The sequence below is a fragment of the Papaver somniferum genome, chromosome 10, assembly GCF_003573695.1.
Source record: "Papaver somniferum cultivar HN1 chromosome 10, ASM357369v1, whole genome shotgun sequence".
In the NCBI taxonomy this organism is placed as follows: domain Eukaryota; kingdom Viridiplantae; phylum Streptophyta; class Magnoliopsida; order Ranunculales; family Papaveraceae; genus Papaver; species Papaver somniferum.
Window position 1 is genome coordinate 37,916,683 of NC_039367.1, and position 22,316 is coordinate 37,938,998.

The following is a 22,316-nucleotide window of genomic DNA, read 5'->3' on the forward strand; positions in this document are numbered from 1 at the left end:
TAATGTTTTTGCTTAAATTTTTTGAAATTTTTCTAACGTAAAAAATTCATTAAAAATTCAATTTACAACAACTCGCATCTAAGTGAATAAGAAGGAAAACAATCAGTCTATTAGGTTTATATAAGGACGTGTACCAAAAAAGAAAAGAAAAGAGGTTTGTATAAGGCCCCTTCCTATGGGTGTGGCAAACATGAATGTTTGCCATTTAAGCACCCACTATGGAGGGGGCAAACTGGCAAACTTGCCACTTAGCCAGGCTAGGTCAAGTTTCTACCGAGCGGTCGAGTCTCGACCGCTCGGTCCAGTTTGCACTGTTAGGTGTTTACTACACCGCTACCGGGTTTTATAAGACCGGTCGGTTTAGTTTGCACCGCTGAGTAGAATCTGATCCAACGGCCATAATTCCCCCTATAAATACCACATTACTCTATCATTTTAACTCACATCTTCTCTTCTTTACTGTTCACATTTGTTAATCTAAAACAAAATTCATCATCTAACTATTTCATTCACTTGTATTGTATAATTTCTTTAATATGTCTCAATCTAATACTCAATCTAAACAACAAAAGAAGAAGATTAGGGGTCCAAAATTTACCGTAACCAAATATGAAAGCATTTGCAGAAACTATGTGTTCTTTACAGAAGATAGTATCGATAGTGCCAGTCAACAATCTACCAAGTTGTGGGATAACATATTTGCTAAGTTTCGAAACGAAACTATGAACATCAACGAGCGTGATGCAAATGGATTGTCCGGTCGCTTTGTTACAATCAACGCCCAAGTTGCCTTGTATGTCGCTGCTCTAATGCAAGTTGTTCGTGGTCGAGAGAGCGGTCTTGTCGAACGAAAGTGCCAAACTGATTGGCACCATAAACATGGGATAAATTTTGCTTATGAAAGTTGTTATCATATTTTGAAAGTGTTGCCTAGATATAATTCAGAAGTGTTAGTAAACATGCAGAATGTACCTGCAAGTTCACCATACACTTTTTCACCTTCAACGCCAGCTTCACAACCATCTCAATCATCTCATCCCCCTTCAGATAATCCATTTTCTACACCATAAACCACCAGAAACAACAATTCCAACTTGAATGTCAATACTGCAATTAAGAGAAAATTATTAGGAAGAAATCATGGAAGAGCAGCGAGAAAAGCTACCCAAGAAGGAGAAGCAAGTGAAGGAGGTAGTAGTACTATGGAAACTTTGATAGAGCATCAGAAGGTCGTCGAAAAACAAAGAGTTGTAGATAGCAAGTTCTTGACTAAGGAGATGAAAAAACATCGACTAACTCATGAAAAAATTGTTTCAGACTATGACAAGAATAAGATTTTTAAATGCATACACCGAAAAAATGAATGCCAGACAATTGATGGTATGGGAGATGGAGATGGACAGGTTAACAGAGGAATTAGAAGAAAAAAGAAACAAAAGAAACATGGAAAAACAATTTGGGGTTCAAGATGAAGACGACGACGAAGTAGTGCCACTTAATTAATTAATGCATCAGCTTTAATTTTAATGAATATGTAGTAGTAGTTTGGTTATGGTGAATGAAATTGTTCTAATTGTTCTACTTTTTTCGTTACATTAAAACTTAAACTAATTGTTCTAATTGACAACATCCATGAAAACATTATTAAGACTAACATCCCATACAAGTTATTAAAAACTCCTTAAGAATTTGGTGATGCGCTTTGTATTCGAAATCTTTCGTTTCCATCTTCGCCACTCCTCTCGAGTTCGTATTCCCAATTCAGCATTTGTCTTACCTCTAAGATGGTATCGAGTGACAATCCTTTTCATAGCTATAAAATCCACAAGCTCTGTTTTGATATCCATGAACCGGAAAAACAAAGCAGCACGATCCCGGTTATGAGGATTACCTGTCTCTGTGCAGAAGGCATCATGAATTTTACCCAAATAACTCATACTAGGTAAACCGTTCATCCGTCGTTCTTCACCTATCTTCGGGTAGTGTATTACATAGTTTCTACAAAGAGATAAATCTTCATTTTCAGTAAATCTAGGATCATCCATAATTTAACCAGAAAATAGAAAAGTTTTTGCAGAGAAGTGATGCGTGAGTTTGAAACGGATGAAGTGAAGGATTTATAAGGAATGCTAGCGGTTGAGTCTAGACCGCTAGCGATTAAGTCTAGACCGCTACTTTTAATGACCGTTAAAAAATTTAAACTTAAAAAACAACTACAAAACAAAATTATGGAACAACAACTGAAACTTAAACAATTTAAAAAAATAAAAATAAAAAACAAATGAAACAATAATAAATAAACAAAAACAAATAAAACAAACACTACTGAATTCGTCCCACATCTCTTCCAAACTCAATCCACAGATTCGCTCTGAGATCTTCCCTCAACCTGTTATACAGATTTTTGTTCTCAATATGACTGGTCATTTGTGCATAGTTCCTTGCAGGTAATCCTCTAGCTCGTATAATCTCAAGCCTTAAGTCCTCATCTTGATGGTTAGTCCAATTCTTATTACGACGAGTCTCCTGGATAACCATGTTATGCATAACGATGCAAGTCAGCATAGTCTTATGCACTTCACGAGCACTTAAACCACGATAAGGCCCACAAACGATTGAGAAGTTCCGCTTCAGAATTCCAAAAGCCCTCTCCACATCCATTCTCATATTCATTTGTTTACTATTGAAATACGAGTATGAACGACCCATTTCACCCGCAGGTGGCTGACGGTAACATTGAACTAAAGTTGACCATTTTGGATAAATTCCATCTGCAAGATAATAACCATGAGTGTAGTGATTCCCGTTGATACTGAAATTTACCTGAGGAGAAATTCCATACTTTAGATCTTCAAATAAAGGCGATTTGTGTAAAACATTTATATCGTTTTGAGATCCCGGGAGACTAAAAAAAACGTGCCATATCCAATAATCATAAGAAGCAGCAGCCTCAAGGATCATTGTTGGTTTTGCGTAGTGACCCTTATACTGACCAACCCAATAGGTAGGGCATCCGGTCCATACCCAATGCATGCAGTCAAGACTACCCAGCATTCCAGGAAATCCCCTTTCCTGATTCTGCTTTAATATTTCTCTAATATCTGCGTCAGTTGGTTTTCGTAAATAAGTAGGACCAAAATGATTAATCATTGTTTCGCAAAACAACACAAGATACTTGTATGCAGTTGTTTTGCCAATGCGAAGGTACTCATCATTAGAATCTGGAGGTCTGCCATATCCTAAAATCCTCAAAGCCGAAGTAACCTTTTGTTCAGGTCTATGACCCCTAATATTCAGTGCATCATACTGATAATTAAATTGAAGTTCTACCTGACAAAGCTCACCAATAATCTTTAGCACCAAATGTCTGGGCATGCAGAATCGGCCTTGGAAATTTTCATCAGAGAACACACATTTAGGAAGAAAATAATCGTGCATAAGATTCTCGTGCCATTCATCCCGACCCCGGTACGTATATCTTCTTGTGAAGACTTCTCTTGGCTCTGGATCTCTAGGTATTTTCCCCGATGAATATAGCTGCATCAAGTTGTTGGTTAGTTCTTTATCTTCATATGACTCATCATCAATTTGATTCAACGCCTGAACGAATATTCGTTGTTGTTCTTCAAATCGATCCATATGAAAACGCACTTCTTCGTCAGAAAAATCCATATCCATTGAGTTGAAAAAAAAAATTAAACAGATGATTAAGGTACAAAAGAGTGAGTAAGATAGAGTTAATGAGAAAATTAGGTGTGATTAAATTGAATTGAATGGGGTGAATTTATAGGAAAATGTGGGGGGAGGGGGAATAGCCGTTATTTCACTATTTAATAACCGACGTTTACAAGACCGACCGGTTTTAAAAAGACCGTTAGGAGTCGAGGGTCTTCTTAAGGCCGGTCGGTCTTTTCTCAACCGTTCTGTGGAGATTCGACCGCTTATGTTTTCTCCCATAGTGGCGCGGCCAGTTTGCCAGGCCAGCTAGCTGGCATGGAAAATGGAGGGTTTAGCCAGTTGCCATAGGAACCGGCCTAAGGACCCACTGGATTTAATTGCACAGGTCATGGATTCATGGCCTTGGGCAGCTTTGTTATGGGTAGAATTTAAGAATAAGAAAGAAATGGTTTGTTCTTGTTTTTCTTTTCCAGACAAAAGGGGCAGAAATTAAGGACCCACGGGATTTGTGTTATCTGCAGAGGTCATGGGTTTGTTAAACTAAACAAACTGAAATAGTTTAGGGGATCTTAGGCGCAGGCCCAGAATTCTTTTTTTTCTTACCGCCAGGCCCAGAATTACTTTTCCCTACAGTCGCGCCCAACATTATTTAAAATCATTAAAAACGTGCAGAGTTCCTCAATTACCCTTCAGCGGTTTTATTAACTCCCAAAAACGGTCGGAACCATTTCTTTTCTCTTCTTCTCATTTTTTCTTCATCCGTTCTTCTCATTTTTTCTTCATCCGTTTTTCTATTCCTATTCCTCCATAAACACTGTAATGGATGATTGATTATTGAAGTTGATCAAACCCTAAAAATCAATTTCAAACTCTAAAAAACATTAATCCTAGAATTCAGTAGAACCAAAATGGATGAAACATCGACAAAAACACGTCTTCAGAAATCAAAAGAGAAGAAATTAGGTACTAAAACTAGTTTAATCGATCTTATTCTTGCATGCATTCGGTACATTTGATTTTATTGATTTTCGATTTTAATTTTTGTTCTTGATGCTTCAGATGAAAAAGGAAAAATGAAGTCGAAGAAACAGAAAAAACCCGGTGAGATTTATCATTAGCTTCATCTGTCAGTGTTTGATTTTGTTTTTTTTTTGAATTTATTTTTTTTAATCCTGAATACCCATAATTTTTTTTGAGTTATCACTTTATTCTTCTTCGATTTTAACATAATTTTCTCCTCAATGTGATTTTACCTTCTGATGTTGAAGATGAACAAGAAGAAATTGATAGTGTCGAAACACTGAAGGAGATGCAAATCAAGGCATAGAAAGCAAAGAAAGCTGCACCAAAGGAAGTATTGGGTGATGCAGATAATGAGGATGATAATTCAAATGATGCCGAAGATGGTAAGATTTGCTTTGAATCTAATAAGCAATGTGTTGTCTATAAACAAGGTGCGTTGAATTCCTTCTTGTTCCTGTTATGCATCAGTTATGCACCTTAATAAATCAATGCATGACATATTATTCAGTTCCAATATTAAATGCATGACTAGTTATGCACCTTAATAAATCAATGCATAACATGTTATGCAGCCCAGTATATGAATGCATGACCGGTTATGCATTTTTCAATATTGAAAAGGAGTTAAGCAGGGTTGTGTTTTTAAATGCATAATAAGTTATGCACCTTAACAAATCAATGCATGACATATTATTCAGTTCCAATATTAAATGCATGACTAGTTATGCACCTTAATAAATCAATGCATAACATGTTATGCATTGTTTAGACTTGCTGCATCACAGGTTATGCATATAAAACAATGTTGTTATATTTGTTATGCATTCCTTTGTTATTCTAAATAGCAGTCCTAAAATGCATTTTTTTTGTTCTTTTTTTTACGCAGTTAAACCTAAAACCAAATCTACAGTTCAAGGAGGTACTTATAGAGCAGGTTTCCTTAGGGTAGGTCACTTGTTTAGTAAGATAAAATACAGAGGTGGTTTGAATCCGTTGCAGGCTAACATGATGAATGTGTGTGTGTTTGGAAAGTTCTATAACTGGTTATATGCTGCAAACATGGCATACTTGGATGGTAAGAGCAACAAGCTGATGGATGAAGTCTTTCTATCATATGACCATGAAGAATTGAATCGACATTCATTCAAGTTGTCTGAAAACAAGTCCATAGCATCAACGTCTAGTGAGCTTGCTGTTACATTTCTGATTCCAAGAATTGAAGGAGATAGAGGAAATGATATTCTGACTTCGAAGGCAGAGATAGAGATGACTCAGTCACATCCCCTCGTCAAGCAATTCCCATTCAAAACAAAGCCAGGATTTATCAGCAAAGATCCCAAAGCACGGGTAACAAAGGTGTGGATAGATGATATTGAAAGGCTGGTGTTGGAAAAACTTGATAAGAAAGGTCATGAAGAGGAAGTTGTCTGCCTTATCTGCCTTTACATGCTAGTCGTCTTGTTCTTTTGTCGTTCAAGTGGAGACAATTTAGATGTCTCGTATTTTGGTTTGGTTAAGGATTTGGAAACCATGGACTCTGTCTCTTTTCCTGATCTTATTCATGAACACCTGATGGAGAGCATCAAGACTATCAAAAGAAACAATCTTCATATCAGGAATTGCAGTGGTTGCACTATATATTCTCTTGTGAGTTAGTTTTTTTTTTTACTTTTATAACATCTGTCAATAAATATTACTTTCTTGGATACAAAATATCTTATTAGTTATTATTTTTTGCAGCTTTGGTTGGCTGAGCATTATAACATAGATGAGATATCATTAGACATCGTCAAGGTCATTTCCAATGCTACACTGAGAGCTGCGAAGTGGGACTTGGCAGCAATGAAGAAAACAATGCTCAAGAAGAATATTACGTTCTTAAAGGTACCTGTTTGTGAACATTTCATGATTTATAATTGACCTTCATGCATCTATGACTTTATCTCTAAATTCCTTAAAAATGAATGCATAATAAGTTACGTTAGCAAAAAATGATAACTGCATAATAAGTTATGCACTTTAATAAATCAATGCATAACATGTTATGCAGCCCAATATATGAATGCACGATCGGTTATGCATTTTTCAATATTGAAAAGGAGTTAAGCAGGGTTGTGTTTTTAAATGCATAATAAGTTATGCACCTTAACAAAAATCAATGCATGACATATTATTCAGTTCCAATATTAAATGCATGACTAGTTATGCACCTTAATAAATCAATGCATAACATGTTATGAAGCCCAATATATGAATGCATGACCGGTTATGCATTTTTCAATATTGAAAAGGAGTTAAGCAGGGTTGTGTTTTTAAATGCATAATAAGTTATGCACCTTAACAAATCAATGCATGACATATTATTCAGTTCCAATATTAAATGCATGACTAGTTATGCACCTTAATAAATCAATGCATAACATGTTATGCAGCCCAATATATGAATGCATGACCGGTTATGCGTTTTTCAATATTGAAAAGGAGTTAAGCAGGGTTGTGTTTTTAAATGCATAATAAGTTATGCACCTTAACAAATCAATGCATGACATATTATTCAGTTCCAATATTAAATGCATGACTAGTTATGCATTGTTTAGATTAGCTGCATCACAGGTTATGCATATAAAAAATGTTGTTATATTTTTTATGCATTCCTTTGATGAGTGTCATTAATCATGTTGCAGTATAATGAGAAATTTAGAGATGAGTACAGTGCAATGGAGATGGAATTCTGTGAAACAAGAAAACCAAGAAAAAGGAAAGAAATATATGATCTCGTCGCAATGAATCTTGAAGAGAACAGGGACAAGTATGAAGAAGCATTTCTGGATGCGATTAAGATCATTGAACAAGAAACGTGTCCACCCGATTGTGATGAAGCAAGGTTGCAGATCATTGAAGAAAAGCTGAAAGACATGAAGCAGACTCAGGAGAGGAATAGACAGAGTGGAGTAGACTTCAATTAAAAGTTGTATAATTACGTGAAGGAATTGCTCGTTGATTGTGGCAACATAGAAGTGCAGGAGGAGTCGTCAGGTGGACCCAGTGTCAATGTATCATCAGCTGAGCCAAGCGACCCACTGAGCCAAAACTTGCCAAGGAATGAGACTTTTGTTGAACTGGTATCTTCAACTGAACCACCTACACAAGAATCAGTTCCAGAAGTTATCATACTCGATAGCCAAGACCAAACGGCTAGTCAAGGTATCCAGTCTTCACCTTTCAAGTTCATGGACATGGAAAAAGCTGTTAATCTCTCCAGCGACGACAAGGAAACAGAAACTCAAGTAGAATTGGAGACAACACCAAATATAGCAACAACACAAGAAAGACTTGAAGCACAGGAAAGAGACTTTTTGACCGGTGGTGATGATGACATTCTTCCAGAAACTCAGAAGAAAGCAGAAGAATATGTGGTGCCCACATTTAATCTTCATTTATCACAACCTGCTGCTGCAATTAAAGATGATGCTGGTGGACCACAAGAGCAAGCTAAAAATCTGCAACAACCCGCTGTTGAGATACCACAACATCAAACTGAAGAACCACAACAACCAGAAGAGCCAGTGGTTGAAAAGCCACAACAAGTAGCTGTTGAGATGGTTGTTGATGCAAAGAAGGAGATGGTGGTTGAGAATCCTTTAACTCCTGGTGCCACACAAGATGCTGAAAAAGAAAAAGGCTATAATGAAGATGCTGAGATGGAGACCGTTTCAAAAAACCTGGTACCTAAAATATAACATCTTTTATTATGGTATTTTTATTTTTAATCAACTATAAACTGTTTACTATATTGTTGTTTTGTTGTTTAATCAACTATTTACTTAATTTCATAATAAACTGTTTATATCTAACACATTTTGGTTACATGAATCTCTAGGAAGAAGACGTAGGAGGGGAGTTTGTACCAAGAACAGAATTTTTGAAGAGGTCACCATTGAAGAAAAAGTCAGTATTGAAGCGAAAAGCAAACAAGGCAGAAGAGGATGGGAAGCAACCAGGAAGCAAGGTAAGAAGAATCAAGGAAAGGACAACATGGAATCAAAGGACAACCAGTGTACTACTCAAAGATTGTGAGCTAGGGAAGAAGAAGAAGCAAAAAGACAAGCCTGATGAGAATAAAGTTGAAGAAGAAAATCCCCGTACGTCTGCTGACTTGCCGTTCAGAAAATTACCTCCGCTGGAAACAATGGAATGCTTTCAAGATTACAAGGATACAATAGAACCATCCATGATGGAAGTACTGGAGACATACTTTGAGAATGCCAACAGCCTGTAAGTACATCAAAATTACCTTTATGCTTGTTTGCATAATATGTCATGCAGCTCCCAATGTTTAATGCATGGTTAGTTATGCATTGTTTAAAATATCTACATCACATGTTATGAAGCTCCAATGTTTAATGCATGTTCAGTTATGCAAAAAATGTTGTTATATTTATTATGCTTGTTTAAGAAATCAATGCATTACAGGTTATGCTTCTTATGAAATAAATGCATAACAAGTTATGCTTAAAAAAAAAACCATGCATAACACAACCCTCTAGTTTATGGTTCTGCCGCATGTCACTTGAATAAAACATCTCACCAATTGTGTCTTATGTCATCTGCAGAAATTCGGCTTGGAGTATCAGAGAAGGAGAAGACCCGTACTTGTGGGATATTCGGATTCACGGAGATATAATAAGGCAGCTTAATGAACAACGAAGACTTAGAAGACCAAGTAGCACGCTACTACAGTTATAGGTTGTTCAAGAAGCGGGAAAATGAAAAGATGGTTGATAGTGTTGAACATAGGTATGCGGAGTCTGCATTCATGACGCCAGATGCTTGGGTAAGTCAAGAACATAAAATCATTTTGCTGCATAACAAGTCATTCCTGCATATTATCTTATGCCCATATAATTACTTCAGCATAAAATGTTATGCAACTAGATTGAACTGCATAACAAGTTATTCAGCATTGTTTTCTACACCTGTTGTGCACCCTTTCAACTGCATCCACTAACTTTTTTTTCCTAAAAAATATTTCTTTTGCAGTTCTTTGTTAAAACAAAGGAGAAAGATGGGATTGCCAAATTTGTTGGAGAATTCATCTTGAATCTCCCTATTGAAGTTGAGAGAATGTTCATTCCAATGAACTATATGACAAAGGAATATCCTGCTGGTACACATTGGACATTGTTAGAGTATGAATTTTCAGAGGGTGAGTGGAACTATTATAACAGTGTTGAAGGCTATAAATCTAACTGCAAGAAACAAGCTCTCATAATGGCAAAGGCTTGTATGCCATATTTGATCCAAAGATATGATGAACTGAATCTATCACCACAAATCGTGGATATAAAGCGGGAACCGCTTGTATACAAGGATATTTTTACCAAGATTGTTCCTGAACAAGGTCATCACCCCGACTGCCTCATATTTGTATGCTATTATATGAAGATGAGCATGAAGTCTCAAGTCAGGGACAAATGGCTGAAGTTGGGAAAGGAAGATGCAGTAGAAAAAGCCAACAAGAAAAGAGTAAGTCTAGTATTGAAAATGCTGACGGATCTTAGAAACAGTTGGGCGATAGATGCCAATGAAGACATCTGGGATGATATTGCGCGTCAATGTGATGAAGCTGAGCGTCAAATGTGAAGCTGTGCATAATAGAAAGGCTCAAATATAACTTTGTTTTAACAACCTGTGTGTTGTTGGTAGGTTGAGAAATTTAACTTGGGAGTGAAAACTAATGGGAAAGTAGTTAGTAGTTCTTGTCAGAACAACTTATATTATCTTGTCAATGTTTATATATATATTATTATATATCAATGCTGGTTTCAGTGCTTCTATTTGCTGCAATCTTATTTCATTTAACTGTACTATGATATAAATCTTACAAGGAAAATGAAGGAACAACATGTTACATATAAACATCTAAATAACAAGTTATGCAACAAAATAAACCCGAATAACATGTTATTCCTAATAAAATAAATGTGCATGACTTGTTATGCAGACGCATGACTTGTTATGCAGATGCAGATGCATGAAGGAACCACATTTGCATGAGTCGTTATGACGCCATCTTTAAAAGAATAAATGCATAACATATCGTGCATCGTCGAAAAACAATGCATAAGAGATTATGCATCTTCAAAACAATAACGCATAATACGTTATGCATCATAAAAACTAATGCATAACAAGTTATGCATCATCAAAAACTAAAGCATAATCCATTATGCATTTAAGAATAAAAATGAAAATATTATTTGATAGAAGCAGAAAAACACACAGTGAAAAAAAAAGTATTTTTCATAAAACCAATACAAAAAAGAAACTAAGTACAGAAAAAGTACTTGTTCATAAAAACTAATACAGAAACTAATGAAAGAAAAATGAATAAGGTTCAAACATAAAAGTAATAGTCTGAAGAAACAAACAAGATAATTGCTCTTCTTTAACTTCCCTTAGGCTGCTTTGGCGGCTTCGGAGGCTTCTTGTAACAGGTAGGATTCGTACATGTTTGCTTGCTATGATGACCAAGCTCAAAACAATTACCATAGCGAATAGCTCTCCTGGGCGGCTTCTCATATCTGCTCAAATGCCTATTAGCTTGTGGTCTCCCTGGCGGCCTCCTAACATCAGGTACATCGATAATATCATTACCTTCAGAAACTTCAGGCCTGTTATAGTTCGGAATAGGATGAATTGCATGACTGTAGGAATTATTGAAGTATGAAGTAGTGAAATAAGGTTGAACAAAATCATATGGATTAGAACCAGACATTGTTATCGATGTGAAAGCATGCACACATGGAAACCCATAGACGCGCCACCTCTGACAGGTACATGTCCTTGCCTCAAGGTTAACACTATGAGAACTGTCCCCTCCTTCCACTTCATAAACATGAGTATCGGACTGTATAACCATCCAGGTTAAACCCACATCAATAAGATCCTTCATCTTATTTTCATTCTTCGGTGTGAGAATTGTTATGAAACTATTACCCGTATTCCGCCTTTATGACATCATACTCATCACATCCTTCCTTATCTGATCCAGAAGAGCATTTGCAGGGAGCTTATTGTGTACCTTCATCCAACTATTTAAGGATTCAACAAGAGTAGAAGATGTCCTACCATACCTACAACCCTGGAAAAAGGCATTTGACCACTTCTCTGGAGGGATATCTTCAATATAGTCGGCAACCCAACCACAACCAAGACCCCTAATAGTAGCGATGGCAGTTTGGAAACCTTCGCGACTAAGAGCATAAGCAGCAGCTTGAAATGAATCAATAACTGCACCATACCTTTCGTCAGATGCATTAATAAGTAAGTTCATCTTAAGATGATAATAGCAGAAACTATAGAAGGCTCCAGGAAAGTAAAATGGAATCGCTCTCTTTAATCCTTCTGCACGATCAGATAAAAATGTGATTGGCCTTTGATCATGATCAAGAACATTACTCAAATTCCTCATTAACCATTCCCAGTTATCATTATCTTCACCAGGTACCAGGGCCATGGCTAGTGGGAAGAAGCCTGCACAGAAAAAAATATAAAATCAAGCCAGCGTCTACATGAAGTATGTGCAGCTAAAAAAATGCATAATGGCTCATGCATCTAAACTAAATAATGCATAAGACATTATGCATCTAAAACAGAAAATGATGCATAACCAGAAAAGTGAAAACAAATAATGCATAATGTCTTATGCATCTAAACTAAATGATGCATAAGACATTATGCATGTGCATAAAAAGGATGCATAAAATCAATAAGTGAAAACCATAATGCATAAGACATTATGCATCTAAACTAAATAATGCATAAGACCTTATGCATCTAAACTAAATAATGCATAAGACATTATGCATCTAAAACAGAAATGATGCATAACCAGAAAAGTGAAAACAAATAATGCATAATGTCTTATGCATCTAAACTAAATGATGCATAAGACATTATGCATGTGCATAAAAAATGATGCATAAAATCAATAAGTGAAAACCATAATGCATAAGACATTATGCACCTAAAACAAAAAATGTATAATGTCTTATGCATCTAAAACAGAAATGATGCATAACCAGAAAAGTGAAAACAATAATGCATAAGACATTATGAAGCAAAAATAAATAATGCATGAGACATTATGCACATATATAAAAAGGATGCATTATCAGAAAAATTACCATTTTCAGCATTGATAGCGGTTGCAGCCATGAGGCATCCTCTATATGTCCCTGTAAGAAAGGTAGCATCGACATAAACCATGGGGCGAAGGTAACGGTAACCATGGATGCATGCCTCGAAAGCAATAAAAAGACGCACACACTTATTTGAAGGTGCCTCATCTTCTAATTCAGCTGAACTATCCTCGTTCGCTTCAGGTTCATCCGTTTGAACTTGAAAATCAATCCAACTCCCAGGATTTGTGCTGCGAATAGAATCCACATACCATGAAAGATGCGAATACGACATGGCTTCATTACCAAATATATCCTCATACACTTTCTCTCTTCCGTTGTAAGCTTGGTAGTATTTCACATTGATCCCGTAGCTAGTTTTGAAAAACTTTGCCAAATCAGATGCTTTGAAACTCGGATCACTTCGGATTTCATCCTTGATCAGACTAGAAACAAATTTACTGCTGAGCCTGTGGAAAAGCCTTTCAGTTCCAAGACCACAGGTATGACTGCTCCCAAGGGAAATTTTCTTTTGAGCATTTTTCATAAAACCTGCTAGGTTCATTCTTCTTATATACAAGAACACGCCCAGCTTTTAACTCGTATTTCTTCACTACGATATGTACCTCTACTACACCTCCAAAAAACACTTTACCAACTTCACCAAGTAATTTATCCCAACCTTCAGTCCTAAGAACCTTGTTAACAGGCACAGAACCATCTTCAAGGAAATTCACCATAGCTTGTTCGGGTTCAGGTTTTATTACATGACTACTTGAAGCTCTACTATGACTTCTGAAAGAATTACAACCAACTTCGACAAGTAAATCAAAGCTCTTCTGACCTTTACAGTGGCAACGAGATACAAAACATTGAAGCAGAATATCAGAATCAACTTGCACAAACTTGCTTCCATCATTAAAGGAAAATCTGACATGATGCGGTAATAAACAAGTCCGTTTCTGGAAAACGGCTGTCTTCAAAGACTCCAAAGTTTTGTTGACATCAACAAGATGTGCTAAGAATTCACTGAAGTAGTGAATTAAAGCTAGTGCACTACCAACAGGCATTTTCACCCTGCAAAACACAAAAGAGAAAAAACCAAACATATTTATCCTGCATATTCCTTCACAAAAATTCTTACTCAAAATTAAAAGATCAAATCAACAACAGCAAACAATCTACATTAACCATAATCAGATGAGAAATCAACAGGATATCAAAATCAATAACAGATAACAGATCAAAAATAAGAATGGAAAAACAAATCAAATAAAAAATCCAACAGAACAGAAGCAAAACCTAGTAAATTGGTATGTCAACATTGGAACATGAAATCGAAACAAAAAAATTTAATTCGAAAAGATCTACATTGATGTTAACAAATTCAAAACCTAGAAAATAAATAAAAATTCAAAAACAAGCTTAAAAGATCTAAAAAACGATTCGAAAAACTAAATTAAGCTTCGGAAACCTAAAATATAGATCCTAATCTTACAGAAACTAAAACATAGAATCGAATCAAGATTAAAAAAAAATCAGAATCAAAGATTGGAATAAAAACGAACGAACCTGAAGCTTTGCTGAGTAAATTGAATCTCTCTCGGTAATCAAGGACAAGTGAGGCTAAAGCTTGCTGAGTAAATTGAATCAATCTCTCGATAATCAATCTCTCGAAAATAAACAGGATATACTGAAACTGAAAGTGAGGCTAAACTGGGAAATAAAAAAGAAAATAAACGAATTTTGAAAACTCTGGGCCTGCAAATAATTTGTTGGCTGCTTTTGGGTGCGCCCGTGAGATTTTATGAGGGTGGATTTCACAGTAGAAAAATATGTAAGAATGGGTCTCCCTATAGTTTTCACGGAGTTTAATTGGTGATTTTATCAGGTTCATGTAAAGGGAGCTGTTGGCCTGTGCCCATCTCTCTAGTTTATAAAGTAATCTGGACACAACCTAATTAAGCTAATTCGGGAAAGGGTTTAGCTAAAAGCACTTGTGTGATATGGTTTTGTTGACAATTAACAGATCATTCTGCATCAATTTTTTTTTTAACAGATCATTATAATAACTCTAATCATGATGTCTTTCGACTTCCTCCACCTAGTTTTCATGCATTAATTCATTTATCCATGGAACACTGTAACAGTAAAATTATAAATAAATAAGAATGATGCATGGGCCAGTCTCATTCATGTAGGATGCAGCAGCAATGACGTGGTTACCATTCGCAAGTCCCTTGTAAAGATACAGTTGGTTCAAATTCTTATTTAAAAGAGAGAAAAAATGGTTGATTTGTCTATTATTAGATAGCACTAGCATTGGTGTCATAAAATACAATTGACAAGTATAGACCACCAATAGATCTCCCTTTAACTTTAAGAAAAAGGGATCATCATCAACTTGTGAGTTGTGAATTGTGATATGTCCAAGGTAAAGATGGTCCTCCCATATCATTTATATAATGGTGTGTTGATTTAGTCAACTTGGTTCAAACCGAATACAATATTTATTTATTTTTGATGGAAACGTTCATTTATTAAAGCTAGCAAATGTAATACAATAAATTTATAAAATCATTTTTGTCAAAAATATTAGAATCAATGCTACATCTATGAACTTTTTGATTTAGATTCTCCGACATGTGTTGTAGTTTTTTGATCCTCGCTTCCTTGACGACGTAGTCCGCTGCTTTGTTATTTTTTCTCCTTATGTAGTTCACTTTCGCTTGTGGAAGATCTCTCATAAGACTTCTAATCTCCTGCAAAGTATTTTCTGCCGACCACGAATATCAGTTGTAACCTTGTTTAAATTATCTGCCAAAATTTTGCAATCGGTTACGATGGATACGCTCGATAAAATATTTTCTTTTAACCACGTAAGAGCCTTTATAAGGACTTTTGCTTCCGCGTGGAAAGATGACGTTGCCCACTCCGAACCCGCAGACAGATGCATGAAGGTCTCCTCATCCGTAGAATATAGGATGAAAGCATATCCCATCGAAGAATCTTCTTTTTTGTAGGAAACATCAATGAATATTATCCAGTCCGAATTTAGGTTGGACCAAGTAGTGTTGGCTGGCATTTTACTTTGATTCATTTTATTGCTTTGAGGAATATCTGACGGGGTAGAATTTAGAAAACTATTGATTTGACCTATTAAACTTATTGGGTTTGGGTCGATTTTCTCAAAAACTACCGAACATCTGTATTTCCAAATGAACCAAATCGTGGTGGATATCTTCACCTTGTTATGGCTCAAATTATCTTCCGTAATCCACCATTTGGTCCAATCCATAATGGAGTTATGGGATCTTCTGGGTATAATGTTGTGAAGAGAAAGACCAAACCAGACTGTTCTAGTACACGGACACTCACAGAAGAGATGAGCTTCCGTTTCTTGCTCTTGGTTGTTACATAAATTGCAGAATGGATCGATTTCCGGATTGTGAGCACCTAGTCTCGCCGATGTTGGTAGCACTTTTTGAACTAATTTCCAGATTAACAGTCTAATTCTTGGAATGACTGGAATTCTCCAAATCTTGTTCCATGGGAAGTCAATGGGATCATTACTATCCATATCCTGATTGGCTAAGAATGTATAAACATTTTTGGCTGAGAATTTTCAGGATTGATGGTGTCTCCATCTAATAACATCTTGTTCTTGATTTCTTGGAGCTAAAGCTTGAATTTTTTCCTTAACCTCCGGATGGAAAAATTGGTTTAGTTTTTCCTGATCCCAGCTATTTTTATATGTTATTAGCTCTTGAACTCTCGTTGGCGCTTGATCTTGAGTATTATGGATTCTATGAATTATATCCACGTTAGGAATCCATCTGTCTTCCCAGATTTTCACCGAAGCTCCATTTTTGACTTGCCAAATAAAGTTACCTTTTATTAGCTTTAAACCTTTTTTTATGCTGGTCCAGATCCATGAAAGATTTGAAACCTTGGATTTCTCAAGGGGATGAGAATGTGGGAAGTATTTAGCTTTTAGAAGTTTGACCCATAGTTGCGGCTGGCTAGTTTGGTGAGAAGAGCCAAGTTGAATTGATGGGGATTTTTAATTCCTAATCCACCTTGAGAAATGGGCTTGCTTATACTTTTCCAAGACCGTATAAATCCTCCTTGTCTCTTTTGTCCATCTTTTTTCCACCAAAAATTTCTCTGAATTCGGTATAGCTGATCAAGAGTTTCCTTTGACAGTGCTAGCACTTGCATTTGGTATGTTGGGTAAGATTGAAGAATAGATTTATCAAAACTGTCCTCCCCGATTGGGACAACAGTTTTGATTTCCAACCTTGTAGCATAAAGTAATATCGTTGTAACAAAGGCTCAAAGTTGGCTTTTCTGTTTTTTTCGAAGAAAAGTGGTGTACCCAAATATCTATCATTTTTTGTCATCAGTGGAACCTTCAGAATTTTGGCTAGAATTTTTCCATGTCTTGGATGGATTTTTTGGCTGAAGTAGACACTTGATTTTTGAAGATTAACCATTTGACCCGTGATGTTCCCAAAAAGTTGTAGTATCTCAAAGAGGCTTTTTGCTTCCCCCATGTACGCTTTTGTGAATAAAAAACAATCGTCTGCAAAGAAGAGGTGTGATATGTTATGTTTGGAGCATCTTTGTTTATTTGAAAACCCGATAGTCTCTTGTCTTCAATAGCCTTACCAAGGAGTCTAGAGAGAATTTCCATGCATATTAGGAAAAGGTATGGTGACAGAGGATCACCTTGTCTTAAACCCCTAGAAGTGTTGAAAGATGGTCCCGGTGAACCATTCAGAAGGATTGAGAAAGAGGTTGTTGAAATGCATTGCATTATGAGTTTAGTATAGAAATCCGAGAAGCCAAAAGCCAGGAGGACTCTTTCAATAAAATTCCACTCAACCCTATCAAAAGCTTTTGAAAGGTCTAACTTTAGTGCTAGAAAACCCTTTTTTTTTCTTGGATGTTATCATCGAATGGATAAGTTTGTGAGCAATAATAATGTTATCGGTAATTTGTCGACCAGGGAGAAAGGCCGATTGATTTGGAGAGATTAATTTTCCAAGGATAGGTTTTAGTTTATTAGCTAAGATTTTCGAGATGATTTTATAGATGGAATTACTTAGGCTAATAGGTATGAAATCCCCTAGGGTTTGGGGAGTGTAAATTTTGCGGATGAGAGTAATGAAGGAATGATTGAGATCTTTGTCGAGCAAAGACGAGCGAAATAAATCCTGGACAGTATTGATTATATTTGTTCCCAAAAACTCCTAGTTGGCTTTAAGGAAGCCCGGTTGGAAAACATCTTGGCCTGGAGCTCCCATTGATTCATATTGGAGATTGTGTGCCAAATTTTTTCCTTAGAAGGAATAGCTGTCAAAGTGGCATTTTCCTCTGAGTTGATGCAAGGGTCTATGATGGTGGAAAGATCAAAGTCAAAGTTGTTGTTTTGAGATGTGCCTATTTGTTGGAAGTGTTTAAGCAACAAGGAGTTGATTTGATCTCTATTTGAAAGCCAAAGCCCATAAGGTTCTCTAAGGGAATTAATCACATTGATTCTTTTTCTATTCGAAGCAGAAGCATGAAAGTATTCTGTATTTTGGTCGTATTGTTTGAAAAATTTATCCCTTGAAAGTTGGTGATAGTAATCATTTTTGATTTTATACCATTTTCCTAGCTCCGCTTGCAGATTTTTTAATTTATCAATTTCTTTAGCGATGTTCCCGGATCCATTGATGCTATCTATTCTATTGTTTATGGTTCTAATATTCTTGTGTATGTTCCCAAAAACATTTGTGTTCCAATGTGCTAAATCGGTAGAGAGTAACTTTAATATGCCCAGAGAGAGAGGTCTCACCGGAGTTGGCCGAGTGTAATTTCCAAGAGGCTTCAACTACCGTAGGTAGTGTAGAATGAGTTAGCCAAGACCGAAGGAACCTAAATGGTTTCTGGAGCCTATAATTTTGTGGGCTCGAGTCTAATAAAATAGGTGTGTGGTCTGAACCAACTCTCGGTAAATGAGTTACCTTAGTATCCGGAAAACTTTGTGCCCACATGACGGAAGTTAACGCTCTGTCAATTCTTTCGCAAATGTTTGCTTCCCATTTTCGGTTGTTAGACCACGTGAAAAACGCTCCCTCATATCCTGCGTCTTGTAATCCCATAGAGTCTATAGTCTGAATAATAAAGGATTTACTGCTGGAGCTTGTCTGATTGCCACCTTGTTTTTCCGTCGGGTCCAAAATTACATTTAGATCTCCAATTAGAATCCACGGTTTTGAAATGAGTTTCGCGGTTTCTGAAATATGAGTCCACTGATTTATTCTATCATTAGTATCGATAGCACCATAAACACATGTAACTAAAGTTTCGAGATCTTGTATTTTTAATTCGAAATGACACACATTAAATTTTGACGAAACTAGTTTCATTTCAACATTATTATACCACGCTATTGCTAGTCCTTTCGCTATTCCCACCGACGGCACAATAAACCAGTCATGGAAGTGAGATTTTTTTAAAAGCAACTCCATCCTAGACAAGGGGGCTTTTGTATCGGCTAAGAAAACAATATCGGGTTTGTGATATTGGCATAGATAGTCTAGATGGTCCTTAGTTAGAGGGTTACCAATACCCTGGACATTCCAGGAGAGCAACCTCATTTTATTTAACAACAGAGGGAACCAAAGCAAGGAAGCTCTTAGGCAGGAGGAGATTAAATGGAAAAAGTACAAAGTGAAACACAAAGTCAAAGAAAGAAAACAAGAATGCAGAGTGCAACAAATAGCAGGAAAAGTAAACTTGATGAGGAGAGAAAAGGTGGGATGAATTGGTGAGCAAAGAAATGGGGGCCAAAGACAGATAAGGGAAAAGGATCCAGCCAATAAAAAGTATGATTTAAGACTTAAAGGAGTTTCAAAAAACCTATTAAAGGATGCAAACACAGAGGCAAGGTAAACAACACAAAATAAGTACAAATTATATATTACAAGTCCTAAATAACTAAACATGAAAGGAAGATATACAATTTGCAGGAAAGAAAGTAAAAAACACAATAAAGCAGTAACTAGTATAAGTGCAAAAACTAAAACCAGATAAGCAGAACTAGCAAAAAAACCAAGAAAAGAGCCATAGACTCCGAAGGAGTCCTGCACATTAAACACAAGTAGGTTTCTGCCTTGTAGGGTTCATATTGGTTCAGTCCATGTGAGCAATTCATTTTCTTTTAGAATCACCACCACTGTTGCCAACATTTGTAGAAGATGCTTCACCTTTGAACCATTGGTGAGGAAGAGCAATCACTTTGTTATTTTCCTCAACCATTGGAATATCCTTAACTTGTTCAATTAGCTGCTGACTGTGAGGATCAGTGATCTCAGTAATCTCAGCAGTTATTTGCTTCTTCATAGCAGGTAGTGGAGTATCCCAGTGAACCGAATACAATTACAAACAAGCAATTTTATCTTGTGTCGTAATCGACTAGTTCTGAAGCACGAGAACAGTGGGTCTCGAGTAGTTATCAAGTGGGTTTTCTTTGATATAGATGTGCTCGCGGGAGAAGATAGATTCGATGCACATCATGCTTGGTCATGTGATGGGAATATATTAAAAATTCAGTTATGGCTACAACTTCGCCTCAAGTAATGCCATTTTATATATATTTTTTTTATGTAAACAAGAATTATATTAATCAAGAAATATAGTACAACACGTTTAAAATCTCATTTTTATCAAAAATATTGGAAATAACATTGGATTTTAGAACCCTGTGCTGAATGTGAGAGAACCTGTGCCGAAGATGCTTTACTCGAGCTTCTTTTGCTATGTGGTCCGCTGCAGAGTTATATTTCATGTTTATATACTTTACCTGGGCTTGCGTAAGTTTCTTCAGAATTGAGATCACTTCTTGTATGGTGTTATCCGCAGTCCAAGGAGAGTTTTTGCAAGACTTGTTGATCGTCTCCGCCAAAGTTTTGCAGTCCGTTACTATTGAGACAGTGGATAATATATTTTTACTTAACCATGAAGATGCCTTTAGTAAAGCTTTTGATTCTGCATGAAAGGCTGAGGAGGCCCATTCCGAACCAGCTTCAATATACATAAATGTTTCGTTGTCCACAGAGTAAAGTAAAAAAGCATATCCCATGGTCGAATCCTATTTTTTGAAAGCCGCATCAATAAATATTATCCAATTCGAAGATATGTCAGGCCATTTCTCTTTGGGGTTATTTCTTTTTTCTATCTTCATTAAGTTTTGGACCCTTTCCTGAGTATTCTGGTTTAGAAATTTCTTGATTTGCTCCATAAGGTGAATCGGGTTCGGGTTTATTTTCTCAAAAACCACCGAGCATTTGTGCTTCCAAATGAACCAGGATATAGTAGCTATTTTATCCGATAGTTGATTGAAATCTTGGTCCGTGATCCACTCTTTTACCCAATTTTCTATGGAATCCGAAGTAATTGTAGCATTCACCGCTTCTAGAGAAAGACCAAACCAAATTTCTCTTGCAAAGGGGAAAAGGAGAAAAAAGATGTTGTTCTGATTCTTGCTCTTGGTAATTACACATTGGACACTTTGTGTTTATGTCTGAATTATGTGCCCCAAGTCTTGAGTTAGATGGAAGTGATTTTTGAGCTAATTTCCAGACGAATAACTTTATTCTTGGGATTACTTGGATTTTCCATATTTTTTTCCAGGGAAAGGAGGTTAATGAATTACTCTCTTGATCTTGGTTTATGAGAAATTTATAAACATTTTTTGCCGAAAAGGTTCCTGAAAGATGATGTTGCCATCTGACGTTGTCTTGTTCTTGTGTTTTTGGAGTAATAGCTAGGATTCTCGCTTTTATTTCTGGATCAAAATAAGTATCAAGTTTTTCTTTATCCCATGTATCCTCGAGAGTGATCAACTCATTTACCCTCTGTGGAGCTGGCTCTTGAATATTAATGGGCTTCTGAATGATCTCTGTGCTAGGAATCCATTTGTCTTCCCAAGTTTTTGTAGAAGCTGTTGGCAGATAAAATTTCTTTTAGTGAGATCCAAACCTTTTTTTATACTAGTCCAAATCCAATATAATTTGGAAGATCTAGAGAATTCCAGAGGATGAGAGTTTGGGAAGTATTTAGCTTTGAGAAGTTGATCCCAAAGTTGATCTTGCTCTGATATGAGACGGTAGCTAGTTTAGTAAGGAGAGCTATGTTAAATTGGTGTGGATTCTTGATTCCAAGACCTCCTTGGGATATAGGCTTGCAGATGCTGGCCCAAGACCTAATATATCCTCCTTTGCTTTTGGGCTTGTCTTTTTTCCACCAGAAATCTCTTTGGATTTTGTCCATCTGATCTAACGTTTCCTTAGGAAGAGCTAGCATTTGAATTTGGTAAGTTGGATAACCTTGAAGAATGAATTTTATTAGAACTGTTCTGCCAGCTTGAGAGAGCAATTTAGA

At 36.3% G+C, this 22,316-nt stretch overlaps 1 protein-coding gene across 1 annotated transcript; it reads right to left on the minus strand.

The window, feature by feature from the left end:
* Nucleotides 1–2,322: 2,322 nt before the first annotated feature.
* Nucleotides 2,323–3,639, minus strand: LOC113315543. The gene is made up of 2 exons (XM_026563810.1): nt 3,176–3,639; nt 2,323–2,905 (listed from the first exon to the last, which is right to left on the minus strand). The coding sequence occupies exons 1-2, from the start codon at nt 3,637–3,639 to the stop codon at nt 2,323–2,325; spliced, it is 1,047 nt and encodes a 348-aa protein (XP_026419595.1).
* Nucleotides 3,640–22,316: the final 18,677 nt, after the last annotated feature.

What these genes read in the sequence shown, in the direction of transcription:
- LOC113315543 (XM_026563810.1), bottom strand. Translation starts at nt 3,639, where the DNA reads ATGGATCGATTTGAAGAACAACAACGAATATTCGTTCAGGCGTTGAAT. An exon ending in GGCAAAACAACTGCATACAA is followed by an intron (nt 2,906 to 3,175) that starts GTATCTTGTGTT and finishes CGTTTTTTTTAG; the next exon opens with TCTCCCGGGATCTCAAAACG.